The sequence below is a fragment of the Peromyscus leucopus genome, chromosome 13 (assembly GCF_004664715.2).
Source record: "Peromyscus leucopus breed LL Stock chromosome 13, UCI_PerLeu_2.1, whole genome shotgun sequence".
NCBI classification, from domain to species: domain Eukaryota; kingdom Metazoa; phylum Chordata; class Mammalia; order Rodentia; family Cricetidae; genus Peromyscus; species Peromyscus leucopus.
In genome coordinates, this window is record NC_051074.1 from 38,195,430 (window position 1) to 38,212,555 (window position 17,126).

General features: G+C 37.4%; 1 protein-coding gene across 3 annotated transcripts in view; it reads left to right on the plus strand.

Annotated features, from left to right (window-relative positions):
- Usp37 (ubiquitin specific peptidase 37) overlaps positions 1 to 17,126 on the plus strand; it is a 102,963-nt gene that overhangs the window by 60,779 nt on the left and 25,058 nt on the right. For all 3 annotated transcript variants that reach the window (XM_037210263.1, XM_028893035.2, XM_028893036.2), the window contains 7 exons: positions 1,472 to 1,556; positions 4,208 to 4,366; positions 6,511 to 6,642; positions 6,788 to 6,911; positions 8,209 to 8,399; positions 10,973 to 11,090; positions 12,424 to 12,503. In XM_037210263.1, the coding sequence (XP_037066158.1) occupies positions 1,472 to 1,556; positions 4,208 to 4,366; positions 6,511 to 6,642; positions 6,788 to 6,911; positions 8,209 to 8,399; positions 10,973 to 11,090; positions 12,424 to 12,503 (889 nt within the window). The remainder of the gene's footprint in view (positions 1 to 1,471; positions 1,557 to 4,207; positions 4,367 to 6,510; positions 6,643 to 6,787; positions 6,912 to 8,208; positions 8,400 to 10,972; positions 11,091 to 12,423; positions 12,504 to 17,126) is intronic.

A 17,126-nucleotide genomic window follows, 5' to 3' on the forward strand; every position in this document is an offset into this window, starting at 1 on the left:
CTTGATCTCAGTGACCCATGTGGTAGAAGGAGAAAACTCACTTTGGAAAGTTATTCTCTGACTTCTACATGTGTGCTGTGGCACACATGCGCGCGCGCGCGCACACACACGCGCGCGCGCACACACACACACACACACACACACGCGCGCGCACACACATACACACACACACACACACACACAAATAATATAAGGAAAGTTACCCAGGCATAATGGTGCACATCTATAATCCTAGCACTCAGAAGGTAGGAGCAGGAGACTCATCAGGGATTCAAGGCTAGCCTCAGCTACAGTGAGTTAGGAGCAGGAGACTCATCAGGGATTCAAGGCTAGCCTCAGCTACGGTGAGTTTGACACCAGCTGGGGGGGCTACATGAGACTGTCTCTCAAAAAAACAGCAACAGGCAGCATGGTAACTCACACCTTTAATTCCAGCACTGGGGAGACAGAGATAGCTGCATCTCTGAGTTTGAGGTCAGCCTGAGCTACATTGTAGAATTTAGACCAGCCAGGGAGAATCTCTGTGAGTTTCAGAAAAGCTAATGCTACAGAAGAGAGACCCTGTCTCAAAACAAACAAACAAACAAACAAATCCAGAGTTTATCTTCTTTTGCCTCTATTTCAGTGTGTAGAATGGATCTGTTAGTGTTAAAGTACCAAGACCATACATAGACTGAATCAGAAGTTACAGTGGGGTTAATTTAAGGTTCAGCAGTGTTGGCTCGTCACTGGGATTCCTACAGGAAGAAGCATGACCAATATAAGCCTTATTTCTTAAATACTAATACTTAGACAACATTAATAGCATCTGTTGTTTTAAGACCATATTAATAGCGCTTGCTTTAAGCAACTATAAGCAAACAGAAATAGTAAATACATAATAAGCCATCTCATTAGTGTGTATATTGCTGTAGTCTTTAGTAAATGGTAAAATTATGTGTACTAAAGAATTGTTTTTAAAATAAATTTATTTAAGATTTACTAAGTAATTGTTTAATTTATTTACCTATGGTTCTGAAGAATTACTTTAGCAAATGGGAAAGTTTAAGAACTTCTGGTATGTAAGACACAAAAAGCTAAGCTATAGAAACCAGTTAGACTAAACTCTGGGCCATGTACAAAGAAGACATGAGCCAAAGAGGGGAACCTCTTGGGAAGAAGAAGAGTTTTGGCAGGAGAGGTAAGAGATGAGAGGGGGGAATTGAGAGTAAAATTACTTCATTATATGCCTGTATAAAACTCTCAAAGAATAAAAAATAGGGGAAAGGGATTAGAAGCGAGAAAAGGACCTTGAACTATTTGCAGGCAGAGGCACACTGCTTTGCTGTTGTAACTTTCCCTACATATTGATCTTTTTAATGGGCATGTATTAAGAATAGAACTAAATACAAACAGATCCAATTGTGTAATATTATTAGATGAATTTGAGTGGTTAAATTAGGCATTAAGTTTTCTTTCATGTGTTTTATAGGGCTTTTGCCTTTGCAGTCATCCTCATTTTATGGGAGCAGAGCTGGATCCAAGGACTACTCTTCTGGTGGCTCTAGCCTAGACAGGTACAAATTAGTTATAGAGTTCTGAGTGTAGAAGTTGAAGGTCTTTCCCTCTTGGGAATCTCGAGTGAGGAACCCGGCTATTCTTTATACTCTTAGCTAATGCCCTAGTTTATGCACAGCAGAATCAAGTCCAATCATAACATCATGACACCTTTAGTTAGGAAGTACTCTAGAAATATTTTAGTTTTATTTGTTTTGAAATGTCTCTAACAATGAATAAACTGAGATCATGCTGCTCGTGTCTTGGCCACTGCATTTCTCATGCTCTTCAGCATGGGCATATTAAAGACTCTCGGGGCATTTTTACATTGCCTTTCTTTCCTATGCATTATTTATCGGGCTAACATTCCAAAATTAATAGGTTTTTTTTTTTTTCTTTTAATAACTAAAGTTTCACACAAATATCTTTCATTGAAAAAGTTTTCAGAAATTTAATTTCTATCCAAGTATGATAGTGCATGTCTCTAACCCCAGGAGACAGAGAGGAAGTAGAATTAACACACAAATTCAAGGTTGATGTGGTCTACAAAATGAATTTCAGCTATGACTACATAGCAAGACTCTCTAAAAGTGTGGTTGTGGGAGCTGGAAAGATTGCTCAATGGTTAAAAATATGGACTGCTCTTGCAGAAGGCTTCAATTCCCAGCACATGCATGGTGGTCCACAGCCATCTATAACTCCAGAAAATCTAACACCGTCTTCTGATGTTCATGAGCACCAAGTATACACATGGTGCACATAAATGTGTGTATATATGTGTGGGTGTGTAAGCATCTCAGAACATTGGACACTTTAAGAAGCTGGTATCTATAAAAGCCATATTTAAGCCAAGCAAGACATTCTTTTATAAAGATTCCTGTGGTTGGAATGATTAATGTGCTCTTCCTGGGGTTCCCTGAGTAGAGAGCTAGGATATAAACCGGTCTTAATCTGCTTTCATATTACTTTAGTTGGATGAAGAATTATGAGGGTCTGTGAGATGGCTTTTGCTGGGTAAAGGCACTTTCTCCCCAGTCCTACAACTTTAGTTTGATCCCCAGGACCTACGTGGTGGAAAGAAACCTGACTCCTGTAGTTGTCCTCTGACCCCTAATGAATGCTTGTATACACACGTGCATACATTCATACACACACAAATCCATGTTATTTTTAAAATGAACCTATAATTTAAAATCCTCTGCAAAATTTAAGGACCAGAGGGAGAAATGGTAACCACTTGGCCAGAGACACCATCAAAGAGTACAGTACAGTGAGGGAACAGTAATGTAAATGCAGCTAAGAAACTTGGTTTGAGAATTCCTCATGTCACGACAGTACTCTGGGAAAAAAGAATAAATTCAAGGAAATTGTCAGAGAAATAATGGATGAAAATGCTGAAACTCTTCACCCTGAAAAGCTTCAACAAATGCCAAACAACAAATAATATTTTAAAGATCCATATGGGAACCAGGTGTGGTGACAGACACCTTTAATCCTAGAACTCTGGAGGCAGAGACAGGCAGAGCTACAAGTTCGAGACCATACTGGTCTAAAAAGCAAGTTCCAAGACAGCGAGGACTGCATGGAGAAACCCTATCCCGAAAAACAGCAAAACAAAAAGATCCACATGAGTAAAAATTGTATTTTAAAGCTACCAGAAAGAAAATAAATATGATGTAAAAATAAAGGAGATTGACATTTGCAGCAAGAGAAATAGAGTTAGATGTAACAGAGTAAAGCTTAAAAAAATTCTATACACAAATTATAATCCAGGAAGGTGGCACACATCTGCAATCTGAGCACCCTATATGCAGAAGTAGGCCGATTTCAGTGAGTTCAAGGCCAGCCTAGTCTACATAGAGAGTTTATGCAAGTCAGTGATGCATAGTGAGACCCCATTGAGAGGGGGTGGGGGAGGGACGGGACAGAGAGAGAGACAGACAGAGAGGCAAAATAAAAAACATTAGAATATAAAAGACCGTTTCAGAGAAAAATGCAATATAAAAAGATGTTCAACTTCAAGTATAATTAGGAATGCAAGTTAAAATAACAGCAGTGTTACATGTTACCGTACAGATAAAATTAATACTTGTGATGATAAATAATAGAAATGTGAGGAGATGGAAATTCAGGGAAGTAAAAATTGCTTTAACCTTTTTGGAAAACAATCATAATATATAGGAAAATTAAAAATACCCCTAGTATTTTTACCTCCAAACAAGCATTTAACACCTTTCCTTAAAAAAATTTAAGTAATCTTTCTCCTGATGTGATTTGAAGTGGTAAAGAGTATACTGCCTGAACTGTCCAAAACTAGGTAGACTGATGTGACTTCCATAAAGTGAAACTGTGGAGCCTTTTTCAAGCCATTAACTTGATTATGTAGTTTGTAAGTCAGATATGTAAACCTCTTAAGCTTTCTGTTTTGTTTTTGTTTCTCTTTATTGACAATTACTGAATAAATATAAAGGCATGTTCACAAATCCCTGGTCTTAACTTTTCTGTATAGACTTACTAATTTATGAGTTTTTCTTATAAGTGATCATTATTACTAATATTTTCCTTAAGTTTTTAAACTCTTTTTTCCTTAGACATTGATTTCTCTGAATATGCTGGAGAGAAAAGATAGTAATGAAATTTTCTATTTTTTATTTTTATTTTTTTGTTTTAGGAGTAATGTTTCAAGCCAGACTCCTTCTGCCAAAAGAAGCTTGGGGTTTCTTCCTCAGCCAACTCCTCTATCTGTTAAAAAACTGAGGTGTAACCAGGATTACACGGGCTGGAACAAACCTAGAGTGCCTCTTCCTTCTCATCAGCAGCAGCTTCAGGGGTTAGTAACCTTGCTTTCTTACAGAGTGATGCAGCTGAGTTATTCTCCATTTGTTATGGATACTAATGTCCAGGATGGCCTCGAACTCAGAGATCTGCCTGTCTCTGCCTCCCAAGTCCTGGGATTAAAGGCATGCACCACCATGCCAGGCAGACAACATTCTTATAATGGTTTTACCTGTCCTGTGTTGAGACCATCTTGTCTCTCTCTCGTTGATCTTTGCCTCCTTTTCCTGCTGTCCTCTTAATGTACTTTATTGTTCTGGTCTGTGCTACTCTGTTGACAACCTCATGACTTGTCCGTTATGACACTCCAGGATCCTCCAGTGTTTCTTCCATTCCTGCATAGTGTATGTACATATCTCTAGAAATAACGCTTCCTCTTTTCAGAGCTCTTTCAGGAATTGCAGAATTTTAGGTTGCCACACCCCAAGACAGCTCTAAGGGGTGGGGCACATCTAAAAAGAAACTGTGGAAGACTAGAGGATAATTCTATTTCTACCTAATTCTATTGTTCGTCACAAATCCTCCAAAACAGGCGCGCGCGCGCGCGCGCGCGCGCACACACACACACACACACACACACAGAGTAGTGCAAAGAAAGACAACCTATGTTTCAGCTCTGCCAGGAGACAATGATTAATACATATTTAAGTGTACAGGCACACTCATTTCCTGCAGCATTCCTGTTTTCCATTGCCTAAACCTGTGGATGCTCAGCGTTGGGACAAGAGGCTTAACTTAAGATAGTATGTGAAAACTAGTGTGTATGAGGGGTGATGAAACACTAGAAAAGGAAAAAAGTCACTTCCAGAAAGTCCAAGGACCAAAATAAGGCTTCTGCCAAAGTGAACGGAAAGCAAGACATGCTTGCTGCTCTGTCTCCCCATCCCACCCGCTCACTGTCACTACTACTGTGATGGTACATTGACAAGACTTCACCTTACTAAATTAGCAAAAGCAGGTGTAAAATCCTGTCCACAAACAAAATTGGAATATAAGAAAAAAGGCCACTTCTCTATAAAACAGTAGTAAAAAAAAAAACAGAAAATATTAATTAAAATATTTTAGCTGATATTCCCTCAAAAGCAGCCATGAACTTAGCTGTTTATTGTCAATAAACTTGAATTAGAATTAAATATTCCCAAACAAGGCTTTGGAAATATTACAAAAGGTATACCATTAGTCAAAGAATTTAAAGTATAGTAAAAATCAAAGACCATGTCTCATTCATAAATAAACTACTGATATGTATGTAGGCAGATCAATAGAATATAAGAAAAAATCCTAATTGTTGGGATAAAGAAACGTTTAAATTAAATTATATTAAAATAGCCAATTTTGAAAAAGATATATTCATTTTTAAATGTATGCAAGAATAAATTCTAATAGAATCAGAGAAACCTGCTGTAAAATTTTTTAAGTCTGAGCTAAAGAGAGGCTCAGCTATTATAAGCACTTGCTGTTCTTGCAGAAAGCCTGAATTCAGTTCCCGCACCCTTACCAGCCCCTTACAACTTCCTCTGACTCCCGCTTCAGGGAATCCAGTGTCCTCCAAAGGGTACCTGCAGTTTAGTACCCAAATACAGACACAGTGTGTGTAATAAAAAATAAAATTTAAAATCTTTAAATTCTTCAGATACCAGATGTTATGGGTAAATTTCTCTATAACTTTAATGTAGGAAAGGCTTTATAAATTTGGTTCAGAATCATGATTCAATATAAGAGAGATAATTTTGTGTAATACTAAATTTTGCATAGGCAGGTACAAAAAAGAAGCCAGTGAAATAGTGGAAGTAAAATTTTACTGCCTATAAATAAAGGGATGATATTTTTATTATACAAAGAACATAAATTGAAGGGAGATGAAGGTCATAACATAAAATGGTGGCAGATGGCTCATTTTAAGTTTGTGTTGTAAGGATATAATACAATTAATTGTTCTTAAAGCAGTTTCTCCAGATCAGCAACAGTTGATGACTTGTTAGAAATGTGTGTTTCCCTGCACCCCGGTTTTCCATGCCTACTGAATCAGAAACTGAGTCCAGTAGTATGTAGTTTAACAAACCCTCCAGGTGGTTTGATGCAAAATGGAGACATCTTTATGAATGCTGAGCATACTTTAAATACTTCTTTCCTTTCCAGATTCTCCAACTTGGGAAACACGTGCTATATGAATGCTATCTTACAATCTCTGTTTTCACTCCAGTCATTTGCAAATGATTTGCTTAAACAAAGTATCCCATGGAAGAAAATTCCATTCAATGCACTTATCAGGTAATGTTAATATATTTGCTGAATAATCTCGGGATTTTTAAATATTAGGGTGGTTACATTTTTATGTGTTTTGTTAGTAATTAGTCTTTAAAATAGATCACCCAATGTTTTTAAAATACACTAACCTGTCTCTTTTATTTATTAGACGCTTTGCAAACCTGCTTATTAAAAAAGACATTTCTAATTCAGAGACCAAAAAAGAACTACTCAAGAAGGTTAAAAATGCTATTTCAGCTACTGCAGAGAGATTCTCTGGCTATGTGCAAAATGTGAGTGTTAATTGGTTTTAAATGTTTTAGATATAGAAAATTGAATTAGCTTTTGACCTAATTTTTATTTTAAAATGTTATTTGTGTAATATGGTCACCTTAGATGGTAAAACCTAAAGAGTTATAGTAACTTTTAATATGATTCTTCTATGGATTTTATCCTCCTTGATTTTTGTTTGTTTGTTTGTTTTATTTTGTTTTTGAGACAGTGTCTCATGTAACCCAGGGCAGGCTTAAACATGATGTATGTATGTATGTATGTATGTATGTATGTATGTATGTATGTATAGCCAAGATGTCTTTGAAATTCTGGTCCTCCTGCCTCCACCTCCCAGCTGTTGCTATTACAGGTGTTACTACTATGTCTGGTTTATGTGGTATTATGGATTGGACCCAGAGCTTTGTATATGCTAGGCAATCACTGTACCAACTGACCCACATGTCAATCCCCCTGCTTTTTTGAAATAGGTTCATGCTGTATAGCCCAGGCTGGTCTAGGACTCTCCTCCTTCCCAAGAGGAGAGATTATAGGCTTACTCCACCATGTCTAGCTTTAGCATACTTAATTTATAAATACAGGTTGCCAGTGGAAAATAACTGAAAAAAAAATCTGTCTTTTTTAAACAAAGAGTTGTATGTTTATTTATGGTAATACAATTGAATAGTTAAGAATATCAACTCTAGAGACTGAAAGATGGCTCAGCTGTTAAGAGTACACTTGCTGCTCTTGAAGGGAACCCAGATTTTGTTCCTAGCACCCATACCAGGAGTTCAACAACTACCTATACTCCAGTCCAACCCCTCTGGCCATAAGTGCTTGCATTGCATTCGTATGCACATAACCCTGCCATATACACATACCAGATCTTAAATGTACACACATAGAAACCATTGTTTTACTTGCAGGTTTTTTTTTTTGTTTTTTTTTTTTTTTGTTTTTTTTTTAATCTTGGTTTGTAATGGTTTCTTATTAGTCAGTTGGTTTGGTCTGGAAGAAGGATTTTTTTATTTTTACTTGTTTTCTTGTTATTGTTTGGTTTGTCAGGGAGAGTTCATGCTGGGTTTTGAACCCTAGGCCTCAAATATGCTAGGCAATTAATTGCTCTTCCACTGACCTAAATCTCTAAACTTGTGTTTATTCAAAAGCTATAAGTACTCCAAATCCTTATCAGAATAAGACTGACTCTGTTCAGGTATCTTTTGGCCTCTAGGTGCTTTAGTTGTATAAATCACAGTTTGATAAGCTATCAGACAAAAAAATTATTTGTTCTGATGACAGATATTATCATCTTTTTAGGATGCACATGAATTTTTAAGCCAGTGCTTAGATCAGCTGAAGGAGGATATGGAAAAACTGAATAAAACTTTGAAGACAGAATCTATCCTTGGAGAAGAAAATTCACCAGATGCTTCAGCCACTAAAGTGTTCACTTGCCCTGTTATTACGAACTTGGAGTTTGAGGTTCAGCACTCTATTATCTGTAAAGCGTACGTAATCTCTAAGGAAACTTTTCTCCTTTTTAGTCCTTTATGGCAAACTTTTCTTGTCATATATCAAAACTTATTTTCAGATTTCTTTCTTTCCCATGGGGAAAATACAAACCCACAAATTCTACCACACCTTTTTTTTTTTCTTTCAGGCTTTCAATTCATTTAGGTTTGGATGTTTGTTTGTTTGTTTGTTTGTTTGTTTTTTGAGCTGAGGACTGAACCCAGGGCCTTGTGCTTGCTAGGCAAGCGCTCTACCACTGAGCTCAATCCCCAACCCCTTGGGTTTGGATTTTTGAAACACAGCCTTATTGTGTAGCCCAGGCCAGCCTAGAACTTGGCATCTTCCTGTCTTAGCCTCCCAAGTTCTGGCTGACAGTAGAAGCATGATTTACCACACCTGTATTTCTTTCCTTTTTATTTATATTATTCATTATTAGTAGAAGCCAGCAGAAGACAGGTTATTAGGCTTTTTTTTTGTTTTTGTATTTTGAGACAGAGTTTCTCTGTATAGCAGCCCTGTCCTAGAACTGTTTTGTGGACCAGGCTAGCCTTGGACTCACAGAGATCATACCTCACCAGGCTTGGTTATTAGACTTTTTTTTTTTTTTTTTTTTTTTTTTTTTGCAACAAGCTCTTTTGTCCATCTTTCTGGTTCCTTGGTCTGTCTTTTTATAACAATATTTGATGAGGTAATAGCAAAGATAACTGAAATAGCTTTTGATACACTCCATTTGTTTGTCTTATGGGACAGTGTCTCACCATGTAGATCAGGCTTACCTTGAACTAATAGATCTTCCTGCCTCTGTTTACAAGTCCTGAGATTAAAGGTTTTTGTGTTATCACAACCAGCTGTAATACACTTTTGTTCTAACTCAATAGTTAATGGTTAATTGATTGGTGGGTTGCTTTTTGTTTGTTTGAGGCAGAGTCTCTGTTGTTCTGGTTGGCCTGGAGTTTGCTATGTAAACAATCCTGGCCTCAAACTCACAGATCTCCTGTCTCTGCCTCCTGAGTGCTGGGATTAAGTATGCATCACCACACCTGGCCTTTTTTTTTTTTTTTTTTTTTTTTTTGAGACAGAATGCTAGTGTGTTGCTCACGTTAGTCTCAAACTTGTGATCCTCCTGTCTCAGCCTCTTAAGTGCTTGAGTTAAAGGTGTGAGCCACCATATTTGGCTGGAAACAGTTTTTTGTTTGTTCGGTTTTTGTTTGATTATTTTATGTATGTGAGTATTTTGCCTGCATGTATGTATATGCAAAGGTCAGAAAAGGGTATCACATCCTCTAGAACTAGAGTCGTAGATGGTTGTAAGCTAGTTTGTGGGTGCTAGGAACAAAACCTGAGCTCTGTGTAAGAACTGAGCCCAGTCTTTAGCCATTAGAAACAAATTTTTTAAAGGTAATTTTTGATCAATGGTCTTTTCAGCACTTTTAATACTATTCAATTTTAATCCACAGTAGCTTTCTGCCACTATTAATGACCAGGGTTATAAGAATATATTTTACTAAGTGCCTCTCAGAGGTAGCATTGTAAGATGATCTTTTCCTGTGTATAATTCCATGTCCTTTGAATGGGTCTTATCTCCATGACTATGGGCTGTAGATGGGAGTTTCTCCTGTCTTGCCTGACCCTGAAGTCCCGCAACCGCGTACAAAATACCCAGAGGCTTATATCAATTACAGACTGTATGGTCTATGGCTCAAGCTTCTTGCTAGCTACCTCTTATAATTTAACTCAACCCATTTCTATTAATCTATGTGTTGCCACGTGGCCATGACGTTACTGGTCTACTGACATCTTATTGCTCATGGGCGGCAGGGTTTCATTTTTCCCAACTCAGTCCTTCTCTCTGTATCTGCTTGGATTTCCCTCCTGGCTGTAAGCTTTCTTGCCATAGGTCAAAACAGCTTTATTTATTATCTAGTGGGAACCACACATATTAACAGCATACAAGAATACATCCCACAGCAATGAGCTGTCACTCTTCTGGATGATGAGACTTTAATCTGGCTACAGAAATTGGCTAATATAATCAAGACTACTAATCTTACTCTTGAATTTTTTTTTTTTTAACAAGAGATAATCTATATGGGCCAGAGCAGATCACACTACCCCTTTAAATCTGTGTCTATAAGTAGAAACAAGCCATTTTAGTAGAAGTCAAAGAGATGTGCTTCTGTATGGAAGAAAATTATTAAGATTGTATTATGTGTACTGGAGATACGACTCAGAGATTATGAGCACTGGCTGCTCTTCCAGAGGTTCTAAATTCAATTCCCAGCAACTACATGGTGGCTTACAACCATCTGTAATGAGAGCTAGTGTCCTCTTCTGGCATGCAAGCATACATGCAGGCAGAATACTGTATATATAATAAATAAATCTTTTTTAAAAAAAGATTGTATTATGCTATTCATGTATGTTGTACCATAAGCTCTATAGGGAAAGAGGCTATCAAGTATAGTTTTTTTATATGTAAATATGTAAATATTTATAAGTATGTGTTTTTTTACAAGTATGTATTTTTATAGTCCCAATTCTGCACTATTCTCCTCTCTCTTCCTTACAGATGTGGAGAGACTATTCCCAAAAGAGAACAGTTTAATGACCTCTCCATTGACCTTCCTCGGAGGAAAAAGCCTCTCCCTCCTCGGTCAATTCAAGATTCTCTCGATCTTTTCTTTAGGGTAATTATCTTTGATATATTCATATAACTCAGTTTTATATTTTATAAATAATTATGTTTGAAGTTGAGGTTTCTTCAAGACAGAGTTTTGACTAAATTATTTGCAGAAAAACTAATGAAAGAAAGTGTTTATAAGTAATATTTATATAAATTTAGATAAACTTGATTAAAGCTGCTAAAGAAGAAAACTGACTTTCTAAATAGGTTGAATGTTTAGCTAAATGGTGATTGTTTTAACCAACCTTAAAAACTGTTTCTTACTTGTAATGCAAAGCATTTGAAATGACCTTTGGTCAAATTTGGCAACATGAATTAAACTTAGAGATACAACATGAGTTGTTATGAGAGCTGAGGAATGAAAAGATACTCTTTTCTCTGGTTGTGTGTCCCAGTAGGAACAAGAAGGTTGAATCAGGTTGATTCAAAGCTGTAGGGGTGTGTGTGTGTGTGTGTGTGTGTGTGTGTGAGAGTGTGTGTGTGTGTGAGAGAGAGAGAGACAGAGACAGAGAGACAGGCAGACAGAGACTCAGAAAGTTTCTGAGGCATAGTCGGGCGTATTGTGTGACAGACCTTAGAACTGGTGGGAATTTGCTAAGATTCATCTTCATCTGTATTGATGGTCCATGTTTTGTTGTAGCAAATTGGCAGGGTTTCCTTCCTATAGCTTAATAAAAATTCTGTTCTTTAGTGATGACTGCTGAGCTTCATCACCAGATAGCTGCTCTGTCTCTTTGGTGGTGGTGTACTCATTCTCTACTACTCTTGTTATTATCGTACACTGAAGATTTTCCTGTGTATCTTTATCCCCCCTTTTTAAGGATTTCTTGTTTCAGTTTTCTCTAGGTAATGATATCCACCCCAAACTTTGGTCCTTTTAGAGCAGTTGTTCTTAGTGGGCTGTCACCAGAAGATTGAGTTCCATTGTAAGAAAGGGGTAGAGTTACACCTAACAGACCAGGAACTCCGCCTAACCTGAAGGTGATCTTATCTCTGCTATAGCCAACTGTTAAAATCGGGATATATTCTTGGCCCGGTTCTTGTGTATCCATGGGCAAAAATGGAGATCTGCTTTGTTCGAGTTTAGTTACTATCGTAAATTGAGATGTTTCCTTGGTAAAGAAGGAATTAGGAATTCTGAAAATAGGAGACATGATATCATAAATAACTATTTTAAAGATTAGGTCTTAATGTGGTAATTCTGTGATTCCAAACACAGCATTTAGACTGGTTCTCAATTGTCCTTCCACTGAACTAGTGAGATACAGATAATTTGCATTTAGTGGGTTAATGCCAGTTCAACTTCATCCTTATTTTTCTCTCTTACCTTTTTATAGGCAGAAGAACTTGAGTATTCCTGTGAAAAGTGTGGTGGAAAATGTGCTCTTGTCCGACACAAATTTAACAGGCTGCCTAGGTAAAATTGACTACCTTTTTCAAAGTGACTATCCCTCAGCCTTGGGGGATATAGTTTAAGAATATACAGTGTTGCCAGGCGATGGTGGTGCACGCCTTTAATCCCAGCACTCTGGAGGCAGAGGCAGGCAGATCTTTGTGAGTTCAGGGGCAGTCTGGTCTACAGAGTGAGATCCAGAAAAGGCGCAAAACTACACAGAGAAACCCTGTCTCGAAAAACAAAAAACAACAACAACAACAAAAAGAATATACAGTGTTTACCTACTATGTACAAGGCCCTGGATTTGACCCTATACTCACTAAACGAGCAAAGAAACTTAACATTATGAAAAGCTCAGGAAAGCGTGCATAGAAAAGGAAGAGGGCCTGGAGAGACAGACAGCTCAGTAGTTAGGAGCATTGGCTGCTTACTCTTGCAGAGGACCCAGGGTCATTTCGCAGCACCCATTTGGTGGTTCCAGCCGTCTATAACCTCAGTCCTAAGGGAACCAATGCCTAGATGATATACATGCAGGCAAAGCACCCATACACATAAACAATTAAAATATAAAGAAAAAAAGAATTGGAATACTGCAGAGAAAGTGGCCTTTGCATCCCTGGAAGATGACAGAAGGAGGATGCAGTTAGTACATTGGCTCTAGAGTTCTCTTTGGTACTATTGTAACAGGTTGAATCCCTTCTGAAATGCTGGAGCTGGGAGTGTTCTGCACTTTGCACTATTTCCATGTACATAATGAGATCTCAGGGTGTGTGTGGGGGGGGTGCACGTCTAAGCACTAAATTTCATTTACATTTCATATGTGCATATATGCATAGTCTAAAGATAATTTTATATATATTTTTAGTGTCCCCGCTTTTTGTCCGCATCTTTGTTACATAAGATAGGTAGAGAATTTTTCACTGTAGCATTATGTAAGTTTTCTAAGTTTCAGATTTAGGAGCGTATCCGATTTTGAATTTTTGCTTTAGGGATGTCATTTGCTTTTGCTACAGTCTCCCTCCTCTTACCCATCAGGAAAAATGTGCTGCAGATACAATATGGACATAAGAGGAGCAAATTACTGCATTTTGCCCTTTCCTTTTTGAAAGGATCTTAAGTTATTAGATTTCCTGTAATCATAGATGAATTTTCTACCTTGGATGAAATTAATTTACATTGTATTAATACTGTGCATAAGACAAAGCTAGTTTCAGAAATTTTGATGTGGTTACAAGATAGCTTTTAGTGCTTCCCAAGATTAGCTCTCTCTGCCACAAACAAGGCAATTATTAACATTAAATATTTATGTAGCGCTCTGCATGCACCAGAGAGCTTTACTTTCTTTTAATAACTTCAATTTTCTGTAAATGTATCGTTTCAGGAATCTAGGACCCAGGGAAAAGTTTATGTTCTGTAATCCATTCCTTTCTAGAAATTACTTTATAAGTCATACCAGTATTATTATTTTTTTATGCTTGTTTCCTTTTAAGAGACTACATTTATGAATGCTCTGAGGCAGTAGTGAGGAAAGAAGAAATGTGAAGACATAGATTGCTGACTACTATCTGTCACTAATGGTATACTGTTGAAAATACTTCGGTGGTTCTAGAGAGATCTCAGCAGTTCAGAGCATTAGCAGTTCTTCCAAATGGTTGGGGTTCAAGTCTCAGCACCCACTTTGATTCATCTTTTTGAGATAGGGTCTCTACGTAGTCCTTCCTGTCCTGGGACTCACTCTGGAGACCAGGGTGCCCTTGAACTCAGAGAGCTCTGCCTGCCTCAGAGTACTGGGATTAAAAACATGGGCTACCATACCCAGCCCACATGGTAGCTTAAAACTATCTGTCGCTCCATTCTCAGGGGGTCTGATTCCCTTTTTTTTTTTTTTTTTAAATAAAATTTTTTTTTCATTTATTTTACATACCAACCACAGTTTCTCCTCCCTCCTTCCTCCCGTTCGTTCCTCCCACCTCCTTCTGCCTTCCCCTCCACCCCCCATACACTCTCCATTTAGAAAAAAACACACAGGTCTCCCATGGGAGTCAACAACTGATTGCCTTTTCTGACGTCCTCCAGCACCAGGCACACAAGTGGTACACAGAACATAACATGCAAGGAAAACATAATGCACATAAAATAAAAGAAAATACTAAAGAAAGGAGATCTTTTCTCCCCAAATAGTGTACTTACATTAAGTGTTAATTTGTTCTAAAGCTGTTACGTGAAATAGATGCTCTGAATCTTAAATACTAATTATCAGTCTTCCCAACCACGGTCTGCTTTTAATTTGTGGTGGTGGTGGTGGTGGTGGTGTGTATGTGTGTGTTTCTGTGTTTGGTTTTGGTTTTGGTTTTAAAGACAGTCTCACTCTTGCACAGAGTCTCCTGGATGGAACTCATGTAGCTCAGGCTGACCTTCAACTTGCAGTAATCCTTTATCTCCCAAATGCTTGGATTACAGCTGTCCACCACTAGGTCTAGTTCTGTATCTGTTTTATCTTTCTGTACTTTCTGGTGCTGGACTTGAAGCCAAGGCCTCTCACAAGCCAGTCAAGCACTATGTGCCACTGGGCTACCTCCCAGCCCTTTGCTTTCATTATTGAAAACCTGATACCTTTGTCAAAACATATCACTTTTAATCTGCCTCATCTTTATAGATCAGTAAGTTTTGATGATCATCTTTTCATGTTGCTTTTATTTTGGTTCAGGTTTTTCAAATGAGCTTGGCATCAGTTTTAGTCTCTTTAGCAACTGAATTGGTGTATCCTCTTACATTGTAAATTAGGAGGCTGTGAATTTTAGCTTTTTTTTTTTTTTTTTTTTTTTTTTTTTTTTTTTTTTTTTTTTTTTTTTTTTTTTTTTTTTTTTTGGTGCTGGAGATCTAGCCCAGGGTCTCTTGCATGCAAGGCAAACATTCTACCCATGAGCTATAGCCAAAGTCTTTTAAGTTTTTGTCTTGAGATAGGGTCTCCCTGAGTCACTTAGATGGGTTTTGAACTCATGATTCTTCTGCTTCAGCCTTCTGAGTTCTAGGATTAGAGCCCTACCCCATGTAAAGAGAAATATAATCAGTAATTTAAACTTGCAAAGTTTTGAGTTCGTGGCTTCTGTGATTGAGGCCTGTGCTGAAAGAATAGACATGGTTTTCCGAGGGGAGACAATTTTTTGCCTGAAGTGAAGCTTAAATCTCATATAAGATTTTTGAGTTTCAAAATTTGAACTTCTTTTGAACTATGAAATATATTTATTTAATCTATCAGGCAGGTGAAATTAGATGACAGTTAGCTTACATTAATAACAACAAAAAAAAACAAGTATCTCTAAAGAGCTAAAAGCCTTTTTAGACTCCATACAGAGTCAGCATGAGTTATATAATGCTTTTGTTACTGAGGAAATTTTTCTGGTTTTCCTCTTAGTTTTCTCTAGAGACAGTTCTTCTAAAATAAGAGAATTGGGACAAGCAAAATGGCTCAAAGGATAAAGATGCTTGCTGCCAAGCCAGGTGACTTGAGTTCAATTCTCCAAGGTAGAAGGAGAGAACCAACTCATAGATACCCTGATTTCCACATAGATACCATGCATGGCCCACATGCATACACAAACAAAGTAAACAAGTATAGTAAAATAAGAGAATAATCTCGGGTGAGCTAGAAATTAGCTCTGTTGAGAGAAGGCTTGTCTAGCACACAGGCAACCTTAGGTTCAATCCCAGGTACTGCATCTTAGCCCTTGAAAGGCAGAGATGGGAAGACTAGAAGTTCAAGATCATCCTTAGCTACATAAGTTTGAAGCCATCATGGACTACGTGTTATTTATTGTATAAATAACAATAACTAATCTTGAAATAACAGGGAGTTGGCTGATGTCTTAATCATAGCACCTGGGAATCAAGGACAGTTCAAAACCAGCCCGGTTTTCATCAAAAGTTCTAGGCAAATCAGGGCTACATGTTAAGATGGGAATCTAGGGCAGGAAGATTACCATGAGTTCAAAGTCAGCCTGGTTTGCATGGACAGTTCTAAGCAAACCAGGGCTACATGTTAAGATCCTATCAAAAAAATTATTTTTTATTGAAATGTTGGTCACCATTATGCATAAGGGCTACTATGTAATATTCAGTCTATATATGGCCTATTTTAAATATATAACACTCAATCTTTTTTTTATTTTTTGAGATAGGCTTTCTCTGTGTAGTTTTGGTGCCTGTCCTGGATCTTGCTCTGTAGACTAGGCTGGCCTCAAACTCACAGAGATCCGATTAAAGGTGGGTGCCACCACCCAGCTGCCTTTTTTTTTTTCTTTTTTTCACTCAAATAATTTAAGGTTAACCAAAGATTAATAGACACATTTAAAATTTTAGTTCTTTTGGCTACTGTGTGTTCTTTATTGGTGAGAGGATTTCTAGAAGCATTAGACAAGTTACTATATCTAAACTTCATTAATCAGATCATGATTTTTTATTTGTATCTAAACACCTTTGTACATAGTAAATATTTAGTAAATGTTTCTTAAAATACTTTTAGTTTGGCCAAATGTGTGGGTGTGGATGGAGGGTCAGTATTTGAGACAATGTCTTGTTATGTAGCTTTGGCTGATCTGGAACTCTCTGTGTAGACCAAGTCGACTTTGAGATTATAGAAACCGA